This window comes from Ornithodoros turicata, chromosome 4, assembly GCF_037126465.1.
Source record: "Ornithodoros turicata isolate Travis chromosome 4, ASM3712646v1, whole genome shotgun sequence".
Classification (NCBI taxonomy): Eukaryota; Metazoa; Arthropoda; class Arachnida; order Ixodida; family Argasidae; genus Ornithodoros; species Ornithodoros turicata.
This window is the reverse complement of record NC_088204.1, coordinates 74,689,925-74,715,775: the sequence shown is the minus strand read 5'-3', so window position 1 is coordinate 74,715,775 and position 25,851 is coordinate 74,689,925. Positions and strand designations below refer to the sequence as shown.

General features: G+C 47.6%; 1 protein-coding gene across 1 annotated transcript; it reads left to right on the top strand.

Moving 5' to 3' along the window:
- The first annotated feature begins 294 nt into the window (after positions 1-294).
- LOC135393488 (lysosomal alpha-glucosidase-like) lies at positions 295-25,104 on the top strand. The gene is made up of 21 exons (XM_064623898.1): positions 295-340; positions 1,221-1,331; positions 1,390-1,489; positions 3,811-3,949; positions 4,186-4,367; positions 7,470-7,603; positions 9,211-9,391; positions 10,180-10,282; positions 10,776-10,996; positions 12,181-12,294; positions 16,669-16,788; positions 17,938-18,125; positions 18,193-18,326; positions 18,808-18,959; positions 19,887-20,023; positions 21,110-21,194; positions 21,300-21,484; positions 22,010-22,089; positions 22,784-22,833; positions 23,424-23,564; positions 24,990-25,104. The coding sequence occupies exons 2-21, from the start codon at positions 1,231-1,233 to the stop codon at positions 25,047-25,049; spliced, it is 2,607 nt and encodes an 868-aa protein (XP_064479968.1). The 5' UTR covers positions 295-340; positions 1,221-1,230; the 3' UTR covers positions 25,050-25,104.
- The last annotated feature ends 747 nt before the right edge of the window (positions 25,105-25,851 follow it).

Here is a 25,851-nt window from a genome sequence, read left to right as displayed (position 1 = left end):
TAACTTCAGGAGATGGCAAAAACTATGACAGATGGCGAATCACGTAGAATCACGCGGTCAACTTGTTGTCTTAGAATCAACAATTTGTAACCATACGCGGTCAACGGCATTTGTTCTTACTAGTAAGAACAAATTGTTGACCGCGTATGGTTACAAATTGTTGATTGACCGTTGACCGCGTGATTCTGGATGGCGTAGTTTATCATTTAAATTACAATTCAGTGACACGCTTTTTCGGGACACCAGGGCAACGAGCACGTCTATCGACATCATCATTATCGAAGCAGAAGAATCAGCATGTGATCCGGAGCCGACGTTCTCTTCAGGTAATATCGTCTGCGTAAGCATTTTGCGTCGTTGCATTTTGTCGTCTGCCATTTTGCTCAATCCGCCAGTTTTCACGTCTTAGAGGTCTGCTTTGGTAACGTTGTTGATAAGCGTTGTCACTCGATCAGCACATAACAAAGTCAAATAAAACAAATGGGATGTAGATGGATGTAGGCGCATAAAAGGAATAAGCGATAGTTCGAGCAGAGCGCATGCGTCAGTGAACAAAATTTCACATGGTCGAAATATGGTGAAATCGAAAACTGCGTTGTAATACCTCATTATCATTGTCCGCCACTTCAGAAGGTGCAGACTGTGCACGAAAACTCGTCACCCATTGAAAAATTCTTGAGATACTTCAGTTGCTTTAGTTTTGTGCAGTTAGGCCATGGTCCAGCTCGACTGAGCTCAGTTTTTTTTAATGCTTTACTGAGTGTCCTCCTTAAGACATTCTAATAATTCAGGATTCACTTTTCTCATGGAAGGGCTAGGAGATTTTCCTGGGCGATGAATGCCCTCCTCTGCGGAAAATAGTGGACCTCACTCTTAATCACGTCACAGCCTAGCGGCTGCACGGCGAACCACGCTTGTCGCGTCCCAAAACAAACCCGTGGGCATCACCGAATCACGAAACAGGCTGTAACGTGTCGGTAACGCCATCTGTCGAGTGCAAAGAGAATGTTTCGGGGCGCCTTCACTGCCACAGGCGCCATGCGAACAGACAACTATGAAAGAGGTCCACTGGGGTAATCCCTGAAGTATCAGTCATCAAAACTAATCGTCAGCGTCAGTTTATTTATTTATTTATTTATTAAACTCAAGGGCCAGTGATCAAAAGTAGGATAACTATTATTTCAGTATGCTAATTTATGCACTATACCACGTACGTACAGACAGTCAGAAATGACTTCCCGCATTGTCCCATCCCACTACCGAGTCACCAAATGGATGCTGTTTTTATGCGTAGCAGGCGTGGTCCTCCTTTCTTCCTGCTCCCATTTCAGGTAAAGTAGCTATACGGGATATACCGAAACCGAAACTGAACCGGAATTGATCTTGCAGCTACTTGGGCAATTCGAGCCATGGTTCCAGACAGGAAGACAGCCAATCAGAGGCTCCGCACAGTAACGAAAGCATTGACGACTATCAGGACAGAAAAGAGGTGAGATAAACAGAGTTGCGAAGAGTTGTCCTTATCGCGAAGAATGGTTACCTTAGTTGGTTACCACTTAGTTGGCTGATGCTTTCTTATGATGCTCGGAGTGACCAGAACGAGTTTCGTTGGAATTTCCAGTCAATTATAGTTGAATAACGTCTTGACGTCACTGTCTGTAGCCGGGTTTCGTTGTACCAACTGGTAAAAAGCCAACAATTCCACACAAAATTACGTTTTACGTACGTTTACGCACGCTGATAATACGTTTTATCGCATCTCAAAAGAGCCCTTATCTCACTCACACGTCCTCGAGACGTCCCCCAAGGTGCGGTACCTTAAACAGACGTCACCGAAAAACACTGTTGTACGTAACGCCTTCACAAGTAACGTCGTTACCGTAATCGATACTTTTTTCGGTATCGAATTGCGTGTCGCGAAACTTTTTTAAAATCGGTATCTGAAAAGTATTTCCGTTCCACATACATGGTAACGCAATCTCCGTATCGTTACCGATACCGATACTTTTTTAGTGCCCTACATTTTCTTCACGACCATATTTCTTACTGTATTATTCATTATCACTGGCCCGCGTAGCGCTCGACAAGAAGCCTGTGGACTGCCTACGTGCTGCGTAACTGGAATAGACCTCTCCCTTGTTTGTAAACAAATGACGTCATAGTGTTCTACAGCGCCACCAATTTGGTAGAGTACGTTGAACTAAGCTGGGGGGCGAACAAGGTCGCGCCCGAAAGCCACAGTCTTGAGGTGACTACGGTTGTCCTTGAAAGGGACGCGACCTTCGGTACTACTTTTCTTTCAATGAGAGGCAACGAACAAGTACCCATGCATGGAACCCCGGCCTCCCCTTCCGACTTGTTTCGGTTTCAGTATGTCTACCAATGTCATGATGACGTTTCTCGGGTAGAGGTTTATTGCACCAAACACATGTTCACCTTTCCCTTTGGACCTGGAGGTAATAACCACGCAGGGCTCAACAAAAGAGTTGAGGTCAACGAAGGACAGAAGGACAACGAGGAACAGAAGTCAAGTCTTTGACAGTGCGCTTTGGATTCCACTGCTAAGCTGCCGTGTCGCACTGAGTCACGCTCACATATAGCGTGGTATTGTTAACTTCGGATAGGCTTCTTTGGTCATAGGACTGCACGGTATATATGTGGACTTGACACTAAAGTAGTTCTCATATTGGCATCTGTCAGCTGCCCGAGAGACCACGGTCCCCTAGGGTGGCAGAATCAAACTTTGAGAACTAGCACTTGATAAAAGTCAAGCACAGTGTCCGAGGTACATAATGAATATGCTGTCTTTTTACTGAAAAACTGTCTTGTCCCAATTTGATATTATCAAAATGGGGTGCTCACGTAAGCCAGATTTCTATATTGCATCATCTTCATATCTTCCATATACCATATATCGGTAACGGGCACAACACTGTCGGAAAACGGCAACCAATGCGAATATGCCTTTCGTTTCCTTGTGTTTCGAGATGCGCCATCGGTGTGAGCGGCGGTAGAGGTAGAAAACTTTAGCGTCTACGAGAGCATAAAAATGGGATCGAAGGACTTGAGGAGGAACCTGAGCTCTGCGGACCTGGAGGTCAGGAAGACGTGCGAAGGTGGGTGGCACAGGCAGAGACCAGGGGGCGTTCGGCGGTGTGACGGTCTTAGGTGTGAAGCCAGTGAGAGCCTGGCGTGTCCTCTGCGCTACGCGATGGAAATCACTTTCAGGACGGTATCGAATTTTCCTGAGGAGTGGGTGACGGGGAACGTGCGCACCCAAACGTAGGAAGTATCGAGCCGTTTCCCACTCACGGAGGACCTCCACCGGGAGTTCACCAGCTTCAGCTAGGACTTGCCGTGTTTCAGCCATTCTTGGAACGCCAAGGCAGCGACGAAGGCTTCGGGCGAAGAGGGTCCGAAGGGTATTTAACGATGTCGTAGAAACCCTGTGCAAGACTGAAAAAATGACGTTATAGTGTTCGACAGTGCCACCAATTCGTTCGAGTTGAACTCTGCTCGTAGAAAGGGGCGAGCAAGGTCGCCTCCGAAAGTCACGGCCTTGAAGGGATTAGGATGGTCCCTGAAAGGGACGCGACCCTCGGTCCTACTTTTGTTTCAATAGGAGGCAGCGAACAAGTGCCCATTCGTGGAACCCATCTCTCCCCTTCAGATTTGTTTCGGTGTCAATATGTCTATGCCAACGTCTATTGATTTTGAGCACGTAGAAGACAGGAAAGCGCACACACATGACCCATGAATACCATGAATGCATTTCATTGCCACGGTAACTGGTTCTTCTTGCTACTCCAGAAGTCCTTCTACCGTGGCGAGAACCCCAGCCTGTGCGTCAACATATCCCTGGATCTTCGCATCGACTGCCACCCCGACAGAGGTGCCAACAAGGCCCGGTGCATCGGTCGTGGATGCTGCTGGCACCCGTCCACCGTTGGTGAGAGCCGTCTGCTTCATCAAAGCACCCGCACGCAGCTTTTGCACTTGAGTGCCTGGTAGACGCGTGTTGAATCAAAGCTAAATGTGTCCACGAAACCGTGCTCGACTGGGAATGTTTTAGTGAATGTGAACTCCCTCTCCGAATGACATTACACTTCGTTGAGCCTTCGCACATGTCATGCTTGGAATGAGGCTTGATGCGCAGTGTGTCACGCACTACTTCTGTGCTTCCAGCCGGCATCCCACAGTGCTACACGCCGCTGAACTACAGCGGTTACCGAACCATCTCCAGCGAATCAACAAACTACAGCATTGCCCTCACCCTGCTACGATCCACGCCTCCGGGATTTCCGCGCAATTCTTTGCACGTCAATATTGAAATTCGGAAGTACGACATCGACACCATCCGTATTCGAGTAAGTGGACAGATAAAATGGTATAGCGCATCAGATTTCAATACCATGCAGTATCGAATCATTCGCACCCATGAAGCATTGACGTTATCGTAGACCACTGGCGACATTCTTTGACATTGACTGCTTGAAAGTAATGGGGGCGCTGTGATGTTACACGTAAGATTTGCCTGCCTATAGTGTCTGCTTCATGTAATAGTTGCTGATAACACACATCCAGTTCGAGAGAATATAGCAAATGATTGAGCCCTGGAAACGGTCGCCTTGTGCCATATATGTACACCAGGGGTGCGGGGTTGCTGGAATGATTCCGGAATCATTCCATATTCGGCAGAGCCCGGAATGAAATTGGAATGGAATGGCGGAAACAGTCCTAGGAATGGGAATGGAATGGTCTGAGTGCCCCGGTGGCAGTTTTGGTTTCAACGTGCTGGGGTTTCTGCCCTCGCGTGCTTTGCACCGCACGTGCACACGGTCAAGAGGGAAATAACTTTGTCTATGTGCTATTCCGTGCTTGGTAATGTCAATCTCCTCTAGCACTGCTGCACTGCTGGTTACCGGTCCTTTTCCTTTATTGAGGGAATTAACGGAATGGAATTGGGTTGCGTAACCTATTCTAACTCCTAACCCCTCGCCGATAATGAACACACATTAGTCCTGCGGACGACACTATCATCATACTTTTAAGAAACATCCCTGAAGTATCTGTCATACAATATCCCTATGAATTTCTCTTGCGCTCTCTCATTAAAAAAAAAAAATCTGAGTCAATATTCAATGAATTCCACATAACTGAATGCCTAGACCCGAACCGAACCGGAAAAAAATTCGGTTTGATGCTCTTAGAACACGAGAAAGATGTTCCGTTTATTTCAACGAACACACGATAGTGTCTCTATCGGTATTTTTTGTGACCCATAATGTTGCACACTCATAGTTGTTACTCATAGTAGCGCAGTAAGCCCCCCCCCCCCCCTAACCTCCTTGTAAAGTGTGTTTCGCTGCAGTGCATGAATGGTAATCGGAGAAGCTACACTTCGGAAACGTGTGGACCGCGGTTTCAAAATGGCTTCTTCAAATTGTAGCTAATATAGTCTTGTATATTAATGCTAATATAACATATACTAATATGGTATAATCAGTGTTTGTATAGAACGTTGATAACGCGGCTTCCGAAGTGCCGTGTCTATACCGCACCCAATCGACGCATAAGGTTAAGAGTAGTCCTTGCGACTATCCTTGCGTTTTCTAACCAAGAGCAAGGGATGCTAAGCCTCATGGATGCCGGCCAATAGGAGGAAGCGGAAGGCAGGCACTTCGCAAGCCTCTGCTCTCGCCTAAGAGATGGCGCAGCGTTACCGTTACTTCGCCTGCCGCAAGGCTACTGCCATGGCGCACCAACCTAACCAACGGCTTCGCCGTCCGTCAACAAGGTTAACGGACGGCGAAGCCGTGGGTTAGATTTGTGCGCCATGGCAGAAGCCTTGTGGCAGGCAAAACAATGGCTGCTGCTAGTTAACGAATGGCGAAGCAGTTGGTTAGGTTGGTGCGCCATGGCAGAAGCCTTGTGGCAGGCAAAACAACGGCTGCTGCTGGTTAATGGATGGCGAAGCAGTTGGTTAGGTTGGTGCTCCATGGCAGAAGCCTTGTGGCAGGCAAAACAACGGCTGCTGCTGGTTAATGGATGGCGAAGCAGTTGGTTAGGTTGGTGCGCCATGGCAGAAGCCTTGTGGCAGGCAAAACAACGGCTGCTGCTGGTTAACGAATGGCGAAGCAGTTGGTTAGGTTGGTGCGCCATGGCAGAAGCCTTGTGGCAGGCAAAACAACGGCTGCTGCTGGTTAATGGATGGCGAAGCAGTTGGTTAGGTTGGTGCGCCATGGCAGAGGCCTTGTGGCAGGCAAAACAATGGCTGCTGCTAGTTAACGAATGGCGAAGCAGTTGGTTAGGTTGGTGCGCCACGGCAGAAGCCTTGTGGCTGGCAAAACAACGGCTGCTGCTGGTTAACGGATGGCGAAGCAGTTGGTTAGGTTCGTGCGCCACGGCAGACGCCTTGTGGCAGGCAAAACAATGGCTGCTGCTAGTTAACGGATGGCGAAGCAGTTGGTTAGGTTGGTGCGCCATGGCAGAAGCCTTGTGGCAGGCAAAACAACGGCTGCTGCTGGTTAACGGATGGCGAAGCAGTTGGTTAGCTTGGTGCGCCATGGCAGAAGCCTTGTGGCAGGCAAAAGAACGGCTGCTGCTGGTTAACGGATGGCGAAGCAGTTGGTTAGGTTGGTGCGCCATGGCAGAAGCTTTGTGGCAGGCAAAACAACGGCTGCTGCTGGTTAACGGATGGCGAAGCAGTTGGTTAGTTTGGTTCGCCATGGCAGAAGCCTTGTGGCAGACAAAACAACGGCTGCTGCTAGTTAAGGATGGCGAAGCAGTTGGTTAGGTTGGTGCGCCATGGCAGAAGCCTTGCGACACGCGAAACAATGGTAAAGCTGCGCAATCTCTTAGGCGAGAGTAGAGGCTTGGGAAGTGCCCGCCCTCCGCGTCCTCCTATTGGCCCGCTCGTTCTTGGTCAGCAAGCGCAAGGATACTCCTGTTCGGAGAAATTAACGCGAATGAAAATTTGTACCAATTTTTTTTTTGTCACGAATTTAATGTTGGCTCGAAGCACTTTTTCTGAGAAGCACTCTTTCCGCACTTCTCGAAGCACTCTTTCAGCATTTTTTCGGAGAACTGCTCCCGTTCACAGCCGACTTCCGCGCCAGTGTGACTGACACTTGTCATTAGGCTGGTGATACTTAGCCAACTAAGGCTATCGAAAAAAATATAATAAAAAAATTGCACTTCTCGAGAACTAATGGTGCAAAAAAAAATAAAAAAATTAACGCAAGGACGAGGGCCATGCGTGGCGATGTACGACGCCCAGTCCAGTACGACGGTTTGGGTATCACGTCTCGTTATCGCCTCACAAGAAATTCTGACGCGTTGGCGACCAACGGGTAGGGGCTCATGGCCAGTAACGTCACCAAGGTGTATGACGTAGGAATTAGGAAGGCTCAAGAATGCAGTTCTTGTACACGGACCTCTTTGGACCACTTAACTTATGATTACTGTAGGTTACCGACAAACAAGTGACCCGCTTCGAACCTCCTGTGCCTCCCATTGCCGAAAAAAGGTATACGAAACCAGCACGATTTCAAGTACAACTGACCAGGGGAGGCAACCTGCTGATTACATGCGAGAACATCACGTGAGCATCGACGCCATTTCATTGAGAACATAGCGCTGATGTCTTTAGAGGTACGGCGTTATTGGGGTCGTAGACGTTTCGTACTTCATTTCATGCAACGTCGTCGCGTTACGAGATCAGAGCTTTCTGGTGCGATCCACGGCCAGGTCATGCGCAATTTTACACGCTGGAGGGCGCTACAAGCACAAGGGTGCGTGACCAAGACGTGTCCGAAACGCATCGCGTTCGCTCGGCACGCTGCCCTCTATGGACCAATATACAGGGTGTCTTTTTTCTTTTCTCGATACTTCATTAAAAAAAAAAAAACCTATAAGGACTATTGACATCCTGTTTTCACTTATATCATCTCTGCGCCTCATGCGTCGAAGATGAGCTCGAACTTGCGAAAAAAAGAAAAAGAGAAAAAAGAAATGTATCGGGCGATGCTGTCCGAACTGCACTCATCTTGGGTTGCATTTTCTGTTTTCTTCTAATCTTTTTCGGGGACGCCAGAGGCGATAGTGTGCTTTTTCACCCTTTCACATTAGGGGTGAAGGAAAGACGCGTCTCCGAAGATGCGCAATGAACAAAATCAAGAAAAAAACGGTGTTCTTTCACGAATATTTTGCGGACGATCTATCGTACGGATTTTTGTTCTGAAAAACGGTAACCGTATCAGACTATCAGGTGACCGAAAGGACCAGATGTTCTCATTGGCACGATCTAATTAAAAAGTTAGTTAACGATTTTTAGCTAATTAGTCATTCGACGGTTGAACAAAAGATTGCCAAGGACGTCCGCCGGCCCAGAGATGATAGAAGTGAAAACAATGTCTATAGCCCTTATAGTTTGTTTTATGAAAAATCTGTATCGAAAAATTTCCAACTTACTACCAAGTTACAATTTGTGAAATTTATTGCCGAACGAATAAAAGTAAAATGAAGATAAAAGTTATGGACATTCATCTTTTCCTGCGATACCTTCTTGGAGGATGCTGTCCTCCTTACTTGATGTAAGTGTGATGTAAGTGGCATAGCCAAGAAACACACGACGTTAGTCATTGTCTCGCGTTCATGTCTAAAAAAAGTAACTTAGGAGTAATTTACGAAATCAGTACACAAGTTACTCTCAAGACGTATTTAAGTTAGAATACTAAATACACACTTTTAAAAGTATTTGTCATATACCATGTGTTTACTACTCAGAAGTATTTAAGACAGAGCAACTTGGGGAGAGTCATTCAGTTACGTATACGTGTCTGTTCCCGTGGCAACGTTGCTCTTCATGCGGTTATATCGAACACATGGGCGTGCGTTAAAAGGGCGTGCCTTTGTAACGCCTACGTCGTCTATGTAACGTCTGTGACGCCTACAACGTCTTAAGTAGCCAACGCTTGATATAACGACGGGCATGACACGTCACCCCTGCAATCATGAGCGTTATTTGCTTTGCATGATCGCAGTAGTTGAACTAAAACCTACTGTAGCAGCTTCTCAACTTTACATAAAGGTTACAACTAGCGAGCCCGCAGTTCGTTTTAGGAGAACAATACCTCTCTCATCGAAGTCTGCAGTATTGCAGCATTCACCGGACGGTGCTTGAGAGAGGAACTTCCGATGACTTTACAGGTTCATGTTCAAGATTAGTAGCCTCATCTTCAGCCAGTTGTTCAACCAGCTCGCAGTGCGATTGCCTGCCTCCATCATCTACGGCATCCGGTCAGAGAACGGCTCCTATTTCAATCCTCTTACCCGCTCTAGGCACGTGTTTTACATTGATGAGCCCGAGGATACAACTTACTTAACTGAGGTGAGTTGGTGCGACGGTTGTAATGAACGGCAGAGAGATGTCACTAGTTCGAATCAAACTCTGCAATTGAATTGGTGTGGGGGGGGGGGGGTATGCTTCTTACGAAAAATAACGAAGGGAAACGAATAAAGAAACGCAGAGCTACCGTGCGAAATCTTTCGATGAAATTCGCAGTCAACTATTTCAGCAAATTGTATTTGGCAGCCAGAGCTTACGCTGCCGTGACCGCAGAACGGCCGTGCAGAACGGAGATCGGAAGAGTGTGAGAGTCAGCGACTTCCGATTTCAGTTCTGCCAAGCAATCGAGTCACCGAATCAAGGCAAAACTTGATAATTACGTTCTCAAGTGATTTCAAGCTCATCCTCACTTTAATCCCCTTTATGTCGGCCGCGCACCCTTGAAAGGCACCTGGACAAGGTGCCGGTATCGCATACTTGAAACCCTATGCCGTGAAACCTTAGCAGGAGGTAAACGTGCGGTTTGTTTTTCCTGCTTGACTCAAAAGCAAGCGAGCTCTCCTGAACGAAATTCTGCACATGGAATCTACACGCAATTTACAGACGAATGCAACTCTAATCTCAAAATCGGTCAAGTCGGATCACCTACTCCAGCCCGTCCTTTTAAAGCGTAACAAAAAACAAGTAGACGTTCGGGTTCCAGAAAAGACGTGGTATTTAAGATACCCTGACCCAATATTCTCAATCCACAATATCTAAATACTTTAGTAGGGAAGCCAATCGCTCTCCATGGCACACACATGTAAAATGTATACCTGAATACGTTTCAGAATGACGTTCCCACGTTTTACGGCGGCCATCCTTTCCTCCTCCTCCTACACAACCGCAGCAACGTGGCTACTGGATTATTTCTCCTCAACAGCAACGAAGTCGGTATGTATTCTGCGACTTGCAGTTTATGCAGCTTGCCTTATTTGTAGATCACAGCTGAACAAAAGGAGCGTGGAACTTATCTCAAGTTACTTTCACAAATTTCCCTTAAAAAAAAAAAGGAACGAGTTCCACAAGAAGTTGCCGGAGCTCAACAGCAACGTGTGTTAGGATAAAAGTTACCGAAAAACAAAGAGCTTAGTTACACTAACGAGTTACTTGCATTGGGAGTAAATTTACAGATTCTGGTCCCCATAGATTGCATGTAACCGTTCGGCACTGCGGCCTCCAGAGGTGGGGCCGTCACCGTGGAACATTGATGTCTCGCCGAGACACACCATCAGTGCCGACCCAAGATCGTGTCACTTCCCTGCGCCGGGCTCACGAGCTCCAAGTAGAGCGAAACAGCTGTCATCGACTGGGAGTGCGCGATCAAATTACACACACACACACACAACAATATAAACAAACAACACAGCACGTCGCTTTATTGCAGAAATGCAACTGTCAGAAGGAGCGCTAGCAACGTTCAAGACAACCGGAGGAATCCTGGACTTCTTTCTCTTCCTGGGTCCATCCCTCACGTCTGTTATGGTGCAATACCAGAAAGTGGTCGGCTTTCCACGCCTGCCTCCGAAGTTTCTGCTCAACTACCATCCAAGCGAGAGTTCGGTCTACAAGAAGCTATCGGAGTACGTGACCACGAGGACCATCGCTGTGAGTTCAAGTTGTATAGAAATATTTTACATTGTTGCTCTCTACAGATTGCTGCATGAATTAAGAAGACCCTCAAGCAGTATTCAATACAATGCCCTCGCTCCTTTAGACCACTTTACCAACGTACATACTCTCAGAAAAAAGGGTGGGATAGTTACACCTTTCAGGAGGTAATAGTTGTCGCATATGTTATGCCGAAAAGGTTGCAAAGTTCTACCTTCTACCAACGAATGATAGGGTTACCGCTTCTGATTCGTCGAGCGAGGGGGGCGTACGCTTTTCCGTAGCAATTTGGATATATGATAATTGTTTTTGCCACGCGTTTACACCCTTTATCACACGCGATGTTCTTCGGTGCGACATCCTAGCGGCTGGCGGAAGCGCGTTAGTTCGCAGTTTCGGAGGGGTGAAATGGTGCGCTTGTTAGCGGCACACAGCGGTAGCTTCCACTTCCCAGACGATCTCAAGCGACGCCGAAACTGCCACTGTGTGTCGCTAACAGCGCACCCTTCCATCCCTCCGAAATAGTGAACTCACGCGCTTCTGCCAGCCGCTATAGAGTGTCGCACCGAAGAAAAACTATGCCGCTCGCATGTTCCGTAAACTTTTGTCCCAACCTGTACCTTGCTACACAGCAATGGCGTCCGAAAAAAAAGAACAGGTGAAAGAAAATAAAAAAGAACAAAAGAACTGAAAGGATGGTGGCCAGCGGGTGAAGATTCATAGAGCAAGAATACTTGAAAAAGCTTGATGAACGCAAAAGACGACACACACACGAAGGCTAAGGAAATGCTAAGCGTGTTAACATCTACTTCTAGAACTTTTCGTAATTTCAGATACTAATCTTCCAATAGCAACAAGTACGAGCTCTGAATCTACAATACCAAGAGAGAATCGTGTCCATACCTTCTATAACGACACGTACTCATATCTCCAGGAACAAGGTGGCGACACCTTGTGTAATATCCTAAGACTCAACCTCGTGTGAATTCCTACAAGAACTCGAGTTTAACACTCGTATAGTTGCAATTTACGTTTTCAGTTGAATTTTAAGCTAATATAAAAGTGCTCCTTACAAGAAAAGAACGGTGTTTCGAGGAAAGTGATGTGTCACTGCAATATGTCTGAGTTTCATTTCCCAAAATTCCTCTCGCACGAACTGGGTTCTCTTCGCGTTCTTTTAGGAGGTGCGCAACTTACTCTCGACTGCTCGAAAAGCCCGGAATGTTTCCATCGATGTTTCCATCGACCAGAAAATCGTCGTTCAAACCAGGGAGGGCAAAGCAGCTCGATGTGACGTGAGTTGAGCAAAATACTTTCCTATATCATTTCCAAACGATCATCCAGGCTGTTCTAAAAACACCTTGCCTATGTCTTTCTCTTATGATATTACGGTACACCGTATCACTGTTCTACTGCCATCTTGGACTTGACTCACCGTATTCGTGTTCTGCTATTACGGTACACCATAAGAAAAAGAATACTATATATAAATTGGGGACCACAGGGCCTCCTTGCACGAAAGTTTAGGAGATTCCTTAGAGCGGTCCACAGTAGCTTCGGTATAAGAGCTATGCGCTACAGTCCTCAATGGGGAAAGCACTGCTAAATGTACTGAGGAGGCCACTGAGCAATTTCGTCAACGTTCGTGGGATCAGGCCTACATGCCACAACCATTATAGTTCCTCCCGGGACTGCAACAACTTTAATGCGAGATGATGAATGGGGAGTTTCGTCGCCAGGGGCGATACGCTACCCCATTGCTGGTGGTGATGCGGGGAATGGATATAATGAGCCCCTTTGCAATAAGGATCCACGTCCTATGGTATGCAGAAAGGTGGAGCGAGCTTTGAGGGCAGAGCGTTGGTGAGCTGGATGTGGCCAGGGACCAAGCAATTTTGTGAGAGAGGGGGGGGGGCGAGAGTCTAGCTCGTTAAGGGATCCGCAGAGTACGGTTCGGGAAGGTTGGTAGTGTGGGCAGTGGAGATGATGTGCTACAGATCTTCTACAACACCGCAGTGACAACATTGGGGAGAGTCAAATTGTGTCATGCGGTAACTCCACTGCGCTGTAAAAGCCACATCGAGGCACATTCGATGAACTAATGCGGAATCTTGACGAGAGGTATGTCGAGGCATGCGGAAAGCGAGCACTAGATCAACTCTGCTCAGCATGGCTGGGGGGGGGGGGGGGAATGTCAGCGGTCCATTGGCGGGTAGCTAGGGGAGTCACGAGGCGTCGAAGTACGGAATGACGATCTCCTCTCAGCAGCGTAATACGCGTCCGTCTCCGAGACGAGAGAGTTGCTTCTGCGGCGCTGTCGGCGTGTTCATTCCCCTCGACACCGCAATGGGCTGGAACCCACTGGAGAACCAGGCTGTGCCCTGCTTCGTAGATAAGGTTGTAAGCCATTAACACATCCATCACTAACGGTGCGGATGAGCCTCGTATGTCAGAATTTTAAATTGCTTGCAGCGCAGATGTTAAGTCAGTGAACACGACCCATTTCCGTGGGGTAAAATCAACGATGTGCTGCAGAAAGAAAAGTATGGCATAGAGTTCCGCAGCTGTGGATGAGGTTTGACGCGAAAGGCGACGCCTTTCCACTACGTCTTCGGTTGGGATGACGAATGCCGAGGCGGACTTGCAATTTCGAGATGCCCCGTCGGTGTATGTTGCGGCAGAGGTAGAAAACTTCGCGTCTACCAAAACATAAAAATGGGCTCGAAGGACCTGAGAGAGAACCTGATCTCTTCGTTCCTGGTGGTCCTGAAGACGTACGAAGGTGGGTGGCACAGGCAGAGACCAGGGGGCATCCGGCGGTGTGACGTCCTTAGCTATGAAGCCAGTGCAGTGAAGCTTATGCGAAGTTTCGGGAATATTTACAGTGCTGAGGAGTAAATTTCACGGTCAGGGGACTACAACTGAGGAATAATTGCAAGGAGGACTAGAAGGTGCGATTGTACCATGATTTGTTCTTTTTTCCCCCATCAAGTGTAATTTGTATGGCACTTGTACGTTCCTGTCCTTTCCCGAGGGTATGCATAGCGCAGGATAAGCTTTTGATACGGTATATGGATATACGGTGTATGGACGCAGCAATCACCTATTATGCTTTGCTTTGAGAGTCTGGTCACTGAAGTACACCAAAGAGCAATCGTCGCCATTTCGTCTAGGCTTTAGCACTGCGATATCGGATGGTACTTCCCAAGGGGTATATGCTGGAACAAACCACGAGGCCGAAGAAGCATGATTCGCCTCGTGTGACCTAACTTAATCGGCGGCTATACAGTGAACTTGGCATATGGCATCAATCATATAAGTTCTTTTTAAGAAGTTCTATTTAAGATAATTACGCTGGGTACTCGGTCCAAAATGGCAAATCATGTGAACTAAAGTCCCCAGATGTGCGTCGCGGGTTCATTATACCTCAGCTTACGGGAGACAAGAATAACTAAACTACATAAAGCAGAAGTGCCTGAAATCCTTCAAGATACTCAAAGTTTTATCCCATCGATCGAGGGGAGCCGACAAAGTCACACTGTTGCGGGTCTACGACTCGGTTGTACGATCAGTAATTGAGTACGGGAGTGTCGTGTATGGCTCGGCGCGGCCTTCGGCATTGAAGGTTTTGGACCCCATCCACTACGAAGGCATCCGACTCGCCACCGGTGCCTTCCGGACGTCCCCTGTGAAGAGACGGAGAGGCTCGAGAGACGGAGACAATTTGTGAAGGCTGCGCTAAAGTACAGATGCCAGGGCAATGACCCAGTTGAACACTGTAGTGTGAACCCCGCTCTGGAGCGACTCTTCCTTGCAAAGCCCTCTGTTGTACCCCCGTTTCCGCTTCCCGTGCAGGCGGCGAGTTCCCGTCTGGGATTCAGTCCCTTTGGCGTTCCCCTGCAGCAGGCAATCCTCGATGCTGCCCCTTGGAGAAGACATCTAATACAATCCAATCTAAAAATGACACAGTTTGACAAACAATCCACTGCACACACTGTCATTCTCCAGGAATTCCTGGAGATTCACCATAACTTCGGGAACCACCATGCAATCTACACTGATGGGACCAAAGTAAGCAATGGTGTGGCGGCCGTTGCCCCTGAAGGTGATTCTATTATGACGGCACGCCTGAGCACGAACGCCACAGTTTTCACCGCAGAGCTTTACGCGATTCTCCTGGCTCTGCGGCACATTCAACAAAACGACCTTCAAAATTCAGTAATTTATTCCGATTCGCTAAGCTCTTGAGTGCGCTCCTTTCATGCTATGAAAGCAAGAATCACCTCGTCAAGCGAGTACGAGCGCTTGCGACTGAACTTTGCTCCCGAGGCTTTTCAATCTGTCTCTGCTGGGTCCCCAGCCACACTGGGACCCCAGGGAATGAACGAGCCGACCGTGAGGCTCGGCGAGCGTGGCACAAGAGGAGTCAGCTCTAGGACTACCCTACCAAGACATCCTGCCAGTGTTAAAGGGAGCTGTCTACACACAGTGGCAGCAGGAGTGGGACATGGAAGAAAATAACAAGCTACACCTCACACAGCCACATGTTTCGCCCCCGCATCGGACTGAACACATCAACAGATCCTCAGAAGTTCTTTACGCAAGACTGAGGATTGGGCACACATGGCTCACGCATCACCACCTACTCAGAGGTCAGGATCCGCCAGCTTTTGCACACTGCGGTGACAGCTTGACTGTCTTGCACGTACTGGCATCCTGCCCTCACTTCGAACACCAAAGCCAACAGCATTTCACCGCATTCTACAGATACCATGTCCCACTCCACCCAGCCCTTCTACTGGGTGACACTCCTCTTGTGACGTTTAATAATGTCATCCAATTTTTGACCATGTGTGGGTTAGTTAGTCAGATGTAGATGTTAAGTATTGCTCCGCTTTTATCCAATATCACCGAACTCCTCATGTAAATATCTCATCCTGGATCTCACCTGATCGCTCACACTTGTAGATAGCTTTTAACTGCCATACTCACTTGTTATCGTCATCCTCCTCTCTCTCTTATCTCTCTCTCTCACATCATCATCTCTCCCATAATCATCTCTCACATACTCACCGTAGTTTTGGCGCTCTATGGCCTTTGTTGCCTTTGTGTCATTAAACCCATCTCTCTCTCTCTGTTTACATGATTCAGGTGTTGTTGTTCTTGTAATATTTTATATTTTGTTACCCCCCCCCCCCGGTAGCACTTCTGACAAGGACAAACAGTATTGCTAAATAAATAAATATACAAAAGTTAAGGAAACATTGAATGCCTAACGGCTAATGTTATGTTTACGTCATCCTATGTATGTAATGTTTACGTCATCCCTTGGTCGATAACGTACTGCGTTTCAATGCTCGATAAGTATTTAAGGATATTCAAAGATTTCTTTTACTGAACAACAAGCTTTCGGACGGAGTCCGTCCTTCATCAGGTTCCTCCTTCAGGTACTTGATCGCACCTGATGAAGGACGGACTCCGTCCGAAAGCTTGCGTTTCAGTAAAATAAATGTTTCAATCTCTTACCTTATACTTATCTTATTCACTTGCGAGTGTTTGCCTTTTTGCCTGTTAGTTGCGTTTGAATGACGTCGACGCGCTATCATGCGTTTTGGTTTCATCGAATCTGCTCAATAATGTGCAGTACAAGCGTTATTCCTTGTGTGCAGGTACAAAATGCCAACATCCGCTATCTTGTCGACTTCACTCACCCCGCGAAAGTGGAGTTCTGGTTCGGAGTGTTGGTTGGGACCCAACTCTTCTCTGCAAACAATCCATATTACATCATCGTAAGTGAAGAACACGAGGCGTCGCGGACCCGGAAATTGTTTTGCAAGCATGAAACTTTGACGCTAATGTCAGTGTACGCATTTTGAGACTTTGAGAGGGAATATTATATGTAAACAGGAAGGAATCTGAAGGCAGGAAGTGAACTTTCGATATCGAATCGTTTACTGCTAACAGCCGTACATATTTGCATGATTGCAACGACCTTCAGCTTTTTCAAGCGATCGCATTATAGGGCCCGCCAACGTCGACATTCGTATAGGTTCGTACAGCTCGCACCATCAGACTTAAAGTGCTACTACGGACTAAATCTCATGTCTTTATCCTACCAAAATCCTACCAAAGTTATTATGTTACCGGAATCTTGCACACTTTACATTCCTGCAAAATATTTTGGCTCTACGTGACGCGAAAGTTAGACAATTTTTATTTTTGAGAACTGTGACGTCATGTTAGGCTTAGACGGAGCGCCCGGCTCACATCTGGCAATGTAATTGTTGCCCTTCGGGTCCTCAAGGGCAAGGGGCTCACTTTTTGCAAATCCGTTAGCGGAGACCCACATGACATATCATCCGACCGCTCCTGCCTTCGAGAAAACACAAGGAGCGGGAAGGCACCTCTCCCATGCAGTTTCTCCTGTTTCGGTCGGCGTCACGTGACTTCTCCACCACGTGACCCTCCCCGGACGCCGGCGTCATTGCTAGGAGACGAGTGCCCACTCCAGAACATGACACCACTGCAATTTGTGGGTAGGACATGATGTCACCTGCTACTCGGCGTCAGCGGAACTCGTGGAGGTCAGCAGATCTTTAAAAATTAAATTCATAGAAATGCACAACGGTCGCAAACATGATTGAAATTTGGCGTGTAGAATCCTTGAGGTACCTTCTTTTCGTGGACTAAACAAGATAAACGCCGTTTTCCGGGTCCGGACTGGCACTTTAACTTGAACACCACTCCGACCTGCGGACCCTAGAGGTAGTTGGTAGAAATAACGACGGAGAGTGTTTGGGTCATCTCATTCCAGTTAGAGGGGTGGCCATCGTTATGAAGGCGTTATTCTCTGCTAGGCGCTTATATTTGATCCACCCTCGTAGTTCTTACATTTCAATGTCTCTACGCGTACCAACAAACCCTTCTGTTAACCACAGGACTTGGAAGCACCTCGCTGCCCCAAGGTGGGAAACGAGTGTCCCCTTCCCCTTAGGTTACCATACATGCCGCCAGGGGTCACCTACAATCGCAGTGGAATCGAGTGCCATACAAACGTTCTCCGCCTGTCGACGTACAGAGATCTCAAGCACGTCTACACCTTCCTTCAAGCTCGAACGACCATAGAGTACGTGTTACATACAGCATGACCTGTGCGACACTGAATATGTCTAACGTGTCCTTTGTGGTCCAAGCGCCCTATCGAGTCTTCAAATGAGACGGCAAGGCATCATTGCGGAGAGGACATTCCCGGGCCAAGGCAGTGCCACTGGTCATTGGGTTCGGCGTCCCAGGCTTAGCTGGCGGGGACTCAGTGACGCTCTTGGTGGTAAGACTAACTTGGAATTGGTTAAAATATCAGTCATTCAGGGAGAACAGGAAGTAGGGGAAGACACAAAGCAATGATGGAGCGTATGCCACGTAGGTCACGATATCTTCTGCCAGGCGTGCACCAGGAGTACACGGTATATGCTAGATGTTGATGAGCTCATCATATGTCATAGCCGTAGCCATAGTCAGGAAGTCATAGGGTAGTAACAGGATAGGAAAGATAGTCAGGAAGTAGTTCCTTATACGTGAGTGACTACATCAGTCGACAGACGCAGGCGAGATGTTACTGCATCGTCTTGCTACCGTGATAGAATAATACCGGGCGCCATTTCTCATTGAACGGGCTCGGTCGGAATAAAGTTTTTATCGAGTTCACATTCCATGGTCGAATTGCCAAACACATTATAGAGTTTCTTGCAGCATTCAATCAGTAAAAAAGAAAGAAATAACAGGTTCAACGAAACGTCTGTTCTTTGCAGGCTTGCTTCGCTACAGCATGTATGCTATGCCGCTCTTTGGGACCAATGTGTGCAATTTCGATTCAAATACCAAAGATCCACATGGCAGTCTGTGCAACGCCTGGCTAAGCCTGGCTGTGTTCTTCCCTCTACTGCGCAGAGAAGCATCCACAGTAAGACTTACCCTAACAGTTACGTAGTAATGGCTGAGGGAACGAAACAGGGAAGGAATAACGGAACACTTAAACAACGTCCATACTTCAATTGAACAACACCGGTTGATGAAGACACACCAGCAACGCGGTTTGAACCTACAAGCCCAGACGCGTTACCTGTAGCAGCATGCTAGGTACCCTCTCATTAATATACAAGGGCGCCACGTTAGGGAACGCAAGTACAGGTACACAGGACACCAATATAAGAGATTATCGGTTGCATAGGGTGGGCATGTGTCTGTATCGTTTCCAATATCGTGACTTAATTGGTAGTTGGTACACATACAGACAACAACTGGACCGGTTAGTATATATCCATGCAGAGGCGCCAAGAAGGAACATTAAGGGCGTGCTCCTGTCCGTGTTCCTTCTTATCGCCTCTCTATGGATGTGACTTGGTATACGTTGATGTGAGAGGGTATTTAGCATTGTGTAACCGGTAGCGTCTGTAACAGGGAATCGGTTGGTGTCAGTATGAGTCCCACTGGTGGTGCCTCTTCATATTCTATACTAGCGCCACCATTTGCCATAATAAGATAAGATAAGATTAGAATTAGAAAAGAAAAATATGGAGATGGTGGCTCACTTAAACACTCAAAAATAAACATAAAAATTAGTACATCTATTAAGTTAGACGCGCTGGGATGTCCACAAGGAAATGTGATTAAAGCAGCTGTCACCATTCTTCAATTGGACCTTAGCAGTTCCATGCGAGTGACAGCAAAGGAGCGGATGATGGCATAGAAGCCAGCAACTTCTGCTACTGTACAGCAGTGAATTTGACATAACGTCCCCACAATAGAGACTGAGAGGACAGGACGTCGCGGAATTTGTGGTCCGTAAACGCATCAACTGTTCCTAAAGGTGCCGTCCTTTATTCCACAGTCACTAGACGGAGCCCTCTCGGAGACCTTCAAGAATCACACCGTAACGCTTCGCCAGTTCTTCCAGCCGTACACCTACACCCTACTGTTCAAGAGCAGCAAATACGGCGAAATCTTGGCCAGACCAATGGCTTTCGAGTAAGTTACCACGTGTAATACGTGCACGGTATGGGTTCCAGGCTGACACTCTTAAGTAGCGCAGCGTACAATGTGGTACCAGGATGAATTTTCTGCCTGCACATATGTACTATATCGTAGACATGACTATAGCGTTACGACTAGCGTTGCGTTTATTCATTATACCAATTTAAAACCTACTGACAAACGCCAATGCCGAATGGATACAGAGTTTTTAGGGTCGAATCTCACCACTGGCAGTGCTAGCTGACGTCTTCCCAGGTGCTTCGGCAAGCTTTCAAGACACACGCTACCACCACCAATGGGGTAGAATATCGCTTCTGGCGGCGGAACTCCACAATCATCATCTTAAAATAAAGTTGTTGTTCCATACAGATGTCACTTTTACCAAGCAATCCTCTGTGCCAAACAGATGGGCATATGACTCCGCTCTGAGCTCGCTTAGCACCGAGAACCGCCTAGAGAAAAACCCAACACGCATCCGAGAGCCTAAAGGACAAAGTCAACATGTAACTCACGAAAAAGGCCAATGCGTGCTAGCGCGAGGGGTTGAACTTGAACCTCCCTGATTACTCAGTCAGGGTAGTATCCCTGACCGGTAATCAGGAGGGTCCAGCCGCTGGCAACAATGGATTTTCCGTGAATTACTCTTTGACGAGCCATCGATGCAACTGAAAGGCACAGTTGGTCCAGTAGGGCAGCAGTACAGTTTCATTATGACAAAAGGAAAATGATACAAACGAGCTGGTGTAACGTTGAAGTGTAAAGCATAACCTTGAGCGTGAGGAACGAAGTTTGTGAGCCTCCTGGGTCTACTTCGTTCCTCAAGCGCAAGGTGATGCTTCCCACTTCATAGTTTCCGCTTACCAGAACCAGAGTTACCAGATCCAAAATTGCATACGGTGAGAACTATTGACTTAGGACATTATTTTGCGGTAAGACCTTGACCATGCTGCTTCTACAGAAAGCTTTGAGACAACTATTGCCAACTCATGTCGTTTTCTAACTTGCTCATATGAGAGCTCAAACCTCCAATCATGTCTGCAAATAATGCGACCTGTATGTAACGTAGGATCACCGTTTCAGGTTTTCAGACGACCCTGAAGCCAGAACACTCTCTTTCCAGTTCATGTGGGGCAACGCACTGCTTATCGTTCCCAAAATGACGCTGGTAAGGTCCAGCATTTTCCCTCACAACAACGTTTCTTAACTTGGCTTCATGCAGTAAATTCAAACTTACTTTGAACATACTTTTGAATGTGAGCTCTGCACTCAGCGCAGGAGGAGATTGCTCCGTGTGTACTTTCCAGCGGGGATATGGTACAACTGGCACGGCGCCGACCGCATCGACAGCAACGGGGAATACCTGAATATTCCTGCTCGTAAACACGAACCTGGCATCTACATGCGAGGCGGATTTATTGTGCCTGGTGACGGTGGACCTCCAGAACGTCATGAAACGTGAGACGCTCACACTCTTTGTCACTTGTGGCGAATTAGACTACGTCCTGATTGGATTTGCATGTTCCACTGGCCTTTTAGGGTCTTCCTTCTTGGGCCGAGAAACTTCGGATTCAGGCGAAACTCTAATCATCTACTTTTGTCACACCCGGGGGCAGGGGGGTGGCCATGCAAGAGTGACTGGGCGCGTTAAGTAGGCTCCCGGCCGTGCGCCCCCACACGCGCACCACTGCTCGAGTTTCCTTCTGTCGTCTGCTTCCCGTAAAACAAGCCGCCTAGCAATCCCGCTAAACGCCATCTGAACGGCGAAACGGCGCATATACCGGAAAATGCATCATGGGACGGAAGTCCTACCGCTTTACCCTGGCATGACACAAGAGGGCACGCAGGGTGCACCCGTGAACGCGCACTGGAAGTAAACTGGCCGGCCGTCTCCCATGATATGCTGTGGCTTCATTCTTTTCTCTGTGATGAGTTTAAACTGCCATTCAACTGACTTTTTTCTTTTCTTTTCATGTACCGCAGCACACTGCGCCTTGTTATAGCACCGGATCAGTCTGATTATGCCACTGGGAACGTCTACATCGATGACGGCATTAGTCCTTGTAAGTACAGCTACGTCTCTCCCAGCTTAAAGGGCCACTCAACATTTGACTTTTAATTTGATTGATTTATTGATTGATTGATTAACGAAAATCAGTACCTATTTTTAGTTCGCATTATGCGCGGACACCATGCGCCACATACAAACGCTACCGGTAAACGCTTATGGATTTCTAGTACCCTCTGAAGGAAGCGGCAACCCTTCGTACGTTGCGGCCTGCGTCGCGGTTTTGTGAAGTGGAGAGTGTCGTCAACACGCGCGCTGTGTGTTCGTCTCCTAGCAACGACGCAGCTGTGCAGGTTTTGCGGTCGGTAGCGCAGGGGGTGCACTTCTGTAAGCGACGGTGTGCCACACGAATGCCACGCAACGTAATAGTAGATCAACCGCTACAGCACGGAATGGCGAACACAACGTTCAAGCTTCACGACGGCTACTTGCATATTTCGATAAAGAAACTGCACCAGGAGTGGAATTGCCCCCCCCCCCCTATCCCCGATTTCCGACCATGGATGCTACCTGCTCATCAACGTAGCACGACATTATGTATCTAATAGCATATTTGACTAATAGCATCTATTGTAATATATATGGGAGATGGGAAGTATGTGTCTTCCCATTGGTGTTGCCAGATGTTACGTTCAACTCCAGTTCTGCGCCGCGATTTCTCGATAACCTCTCCTCACTCTAATTCCTAGATTCCATTGAGAGGAAAGATTACAGCTACTTCAGCTTCTTCTACATGACGGTGAGCGACTCTCTTCGAATACCACTGACTTCTCGTAATTCCACCAAACTCCTCACCCATCATCCTGTTGTTGTTGTTTTAATTCCACCGGTCCATATTTGCAAGATACGATGAACCTAGTGCTAGTAACCTGTAGTGTGACAAGTGCACTCATCTGAGAAAGACAGAAGTCATTATGCGTCATGCTCACACGCAGGACTAAGGCCGGAACCTAATCGGCAATCGGTGGTTTGCAACTTCCTGTCAAAATGAGGTAAGGGAAGTTGCAATATCACGAGGATCTACGCTTCTGGTCCGAAGTTCTGCTGGAGTCGTATTCACCTTTTCACTATTCACAAACAGAAGGCACAACCGGAAGTTGTCTAGGGTTCCCAGCGTCAGCGGCTATACAAGTGGCGCCACACCGTGTCACTCATTTGAGATAATGCATCCTGTTACCATTTGTAAACAGTGAAGGGCTTTAACTGAAATCAGTGACACGGCATGGCGCCACATGTAGCCGCTGAGCGTGAGTCTGCGTGTGACAGCGTGACCGTCTGCGCGTGAATTCCACCAACGCGTACCTCACTGCTTTTAACTTCTGTTTCCAGAACATGCTGACGGGACACTGTATACCGTGCAGCCAGAGACAGTCGGCCGTTCTGACGAGAGTTACGGTGCTTGGCGTCGCTACAACTCCAAAGGCCGCCACACTGAATGAGAAACCGGTCAAGTTTACGAAAGTTGGAACGGTACGTCATACCTTCCTATGTTTGGCCATCACAAGCACTCGCAGCTGTGTTTGAAACTGATCGTCATTTTCGAAGTGGTACTCTATCAATGAAAGAAGGAAGTCAGCGAAGAAAGAAAAAAGAAAAAAATCTCCCACATCTTCTGGAAATCCTCCTTTTCCCGAAGATGTGGGTTCGAGGCCTGTAGCTGGCTACCCTTTTCAGTGTACCCTTCAGTGTACCTTTCACCTACTTCCTTCTTTCATTGTTCTTAGGCACTTGAGGCTCTGTGGGTTGTCATCTCTTCTGTGTTCCAGCCTCAGAACGTCAATTTCCATAATATTATATCTTTCGTAATCTTATCTTTCAAAAAGACAACAAGTGTGTGTTTTCTCGTTTTTGGTCTGTGTTTCGGCACAGGAACATATGATATGCCTCCTGTCTGAGTCTCTTTCTAACCTTCTGCGTCATATGGAAAGAATGAAAAATCAGCATTTTTTTTCTTTCTTCTGCTAGGGCAACCCATTAATTTTGGAAGTGATAACGTCAGATAGCAGCTGTTGCTAAGGCGATGCTTGAACCATACTGCCTCAGCCCGCGACTCTCCACAGCGAGAGCTTGACAAGATGGCGAACGACAGCGAAGTCGAGCTACTGACTGTAGTGAACGTTTCCTTTCTTACATCTGAGCTTTTGAGAAATCAACATCGCATACGCAATAAGAAACGCAGTTTGGGTTGACTCGCTGTGGCGATAGTGCATTCGTTTCATGTGAACGGTGTTTAGCTTTCAACTTTTTGGCACTATGACAGTCAATATCTTACACTTTACTTACCTGCACTCTCAAATTTTATTCCGAGTGTCGACCCCAAAAAGTCATTTTAATGCGACGCTCTATAATGTAGGCAGCAATGACATTTTGTTTCCGTCATAAATTCGCCGGCTGATAAAACGTGAGCATCACTGCGACATACCTTCCAGCCAACGACGCCGTCTCCGTGCAGGAGGCCGGAAGAAAACAAGAACGCACGCAACTTCCGTTTACCGCCTGATTGGCCGAGCATGTGCGGATGCCGCTAAAAATCGTGCACTGCGCGATCGCCGAAAAGCGGAAAGTGGAGGTGGCTTTTCCCGCACAGCGGCATGCGTTTAACGCGCCGCGTTCCCGCGCAGATTCTCCGTGGCCTTACGCGGCCACGCGGCCTTACGGACGGCGTGTAATCCGTAAGACTGCCTTTCCCGATACGTAGATATGCTTGTGGTGATACCTTATTGCACCGCTAGAAACGTTCAGATGCTGGACTACCTGTAATATTACTATACCTTCATATGGCTTAATTCTGCTGTACAGGATGGACCAGAACGCTCAATTTCGCTAGGGCTGATATCCCAGTGTGATTTTCGCACGACGTGCCAAATTCCAAAAGGTGTCCGTTTCTGTTTTCAGACTCTTCACTTGCTACTGAAGCACCCTTTGCTGCAGCCAATTAGCCTTGTGTGGCAATGAGCTAGAATCTTGTTCCATTTGTTATTGTTGAATAAAGAGTTGTACTGAATTCATAGATCATCACAGCTCAACCCAATGTTTTCTTGCATTCTTGCCACGAAATTCAGCACGTGTATAGGTGGTGGTCCTTCTGTACTCCTGTCCCACGCCAATAGCAAAGACCACCCGTAGCTCATCACATAACGCGAAACAGAGAAGCCGCTTACCTCTATGCAACCAACAGACTTACCTAATCTTCAAACAGGCGCACACGACGCATTCAGAAGCTTCAGCAGCATTATCCGATCGCACATCCATAGCCTACTACAAGACCGCCCAGAGATCTCGAGACACACAGGCGCCGGCCGTCCACAATTGTGGCACTAGCTTCCTGGGTGATGATAGTTATCTCGATGCGATATCAGCATCATTGTTCATGACGCCGTCCTCCTGCACACATGTGCAGATATAACCGGTGGCGTCTGACAGTCGGAGACATGACATGACCCAAGCAGCACAATGTACTGAAAGTCGAGTGCAATAGGGGTGGACGGTATGTGTCTTATCAATGTTGCTTTAGTTTCACGAGGGCAGTGGCGTATCTAGGGTGTGGCAGGTGTGGACATGTGCCATGGGCGCCAGGTGAACAGGGGCGCCATTATGTGGTCGGGTGTGAATGTGCCAGGTCGGGCACTCAACTTGGCACATTCATAAATGATCTAAATCACCCGCCATTAGGGAGGTTGTAGTGTGAAACCTAGTGCGGACCACACGAAAACGCATCCCCAAGGACATCATGTTAACCATGTTGCCATGGGCGCAG

Coding starts and splice junctions, on each gene's coding strand:
- LOC135393488 (XM_064623898.1), top strand. CDS start 1,231: ATGACTTCCCGCATTGTCCCATCCCACTACCGAGTCACCAAATGGATG. Junction 4,368..7,469: donor TCGACACCATCCGTATTCGA/GTAAGTGGACAG, acceptor TGATTACTGTAG/GTTACCGACAAACAAGTGAC. Junction 18,126..18,192: donor CAAGCTCGAACGACCATAGA/GTACGTGTTACA, acceptor TTGTGGTCCAAG/CGCCCTATCGAGTCTTCAAA.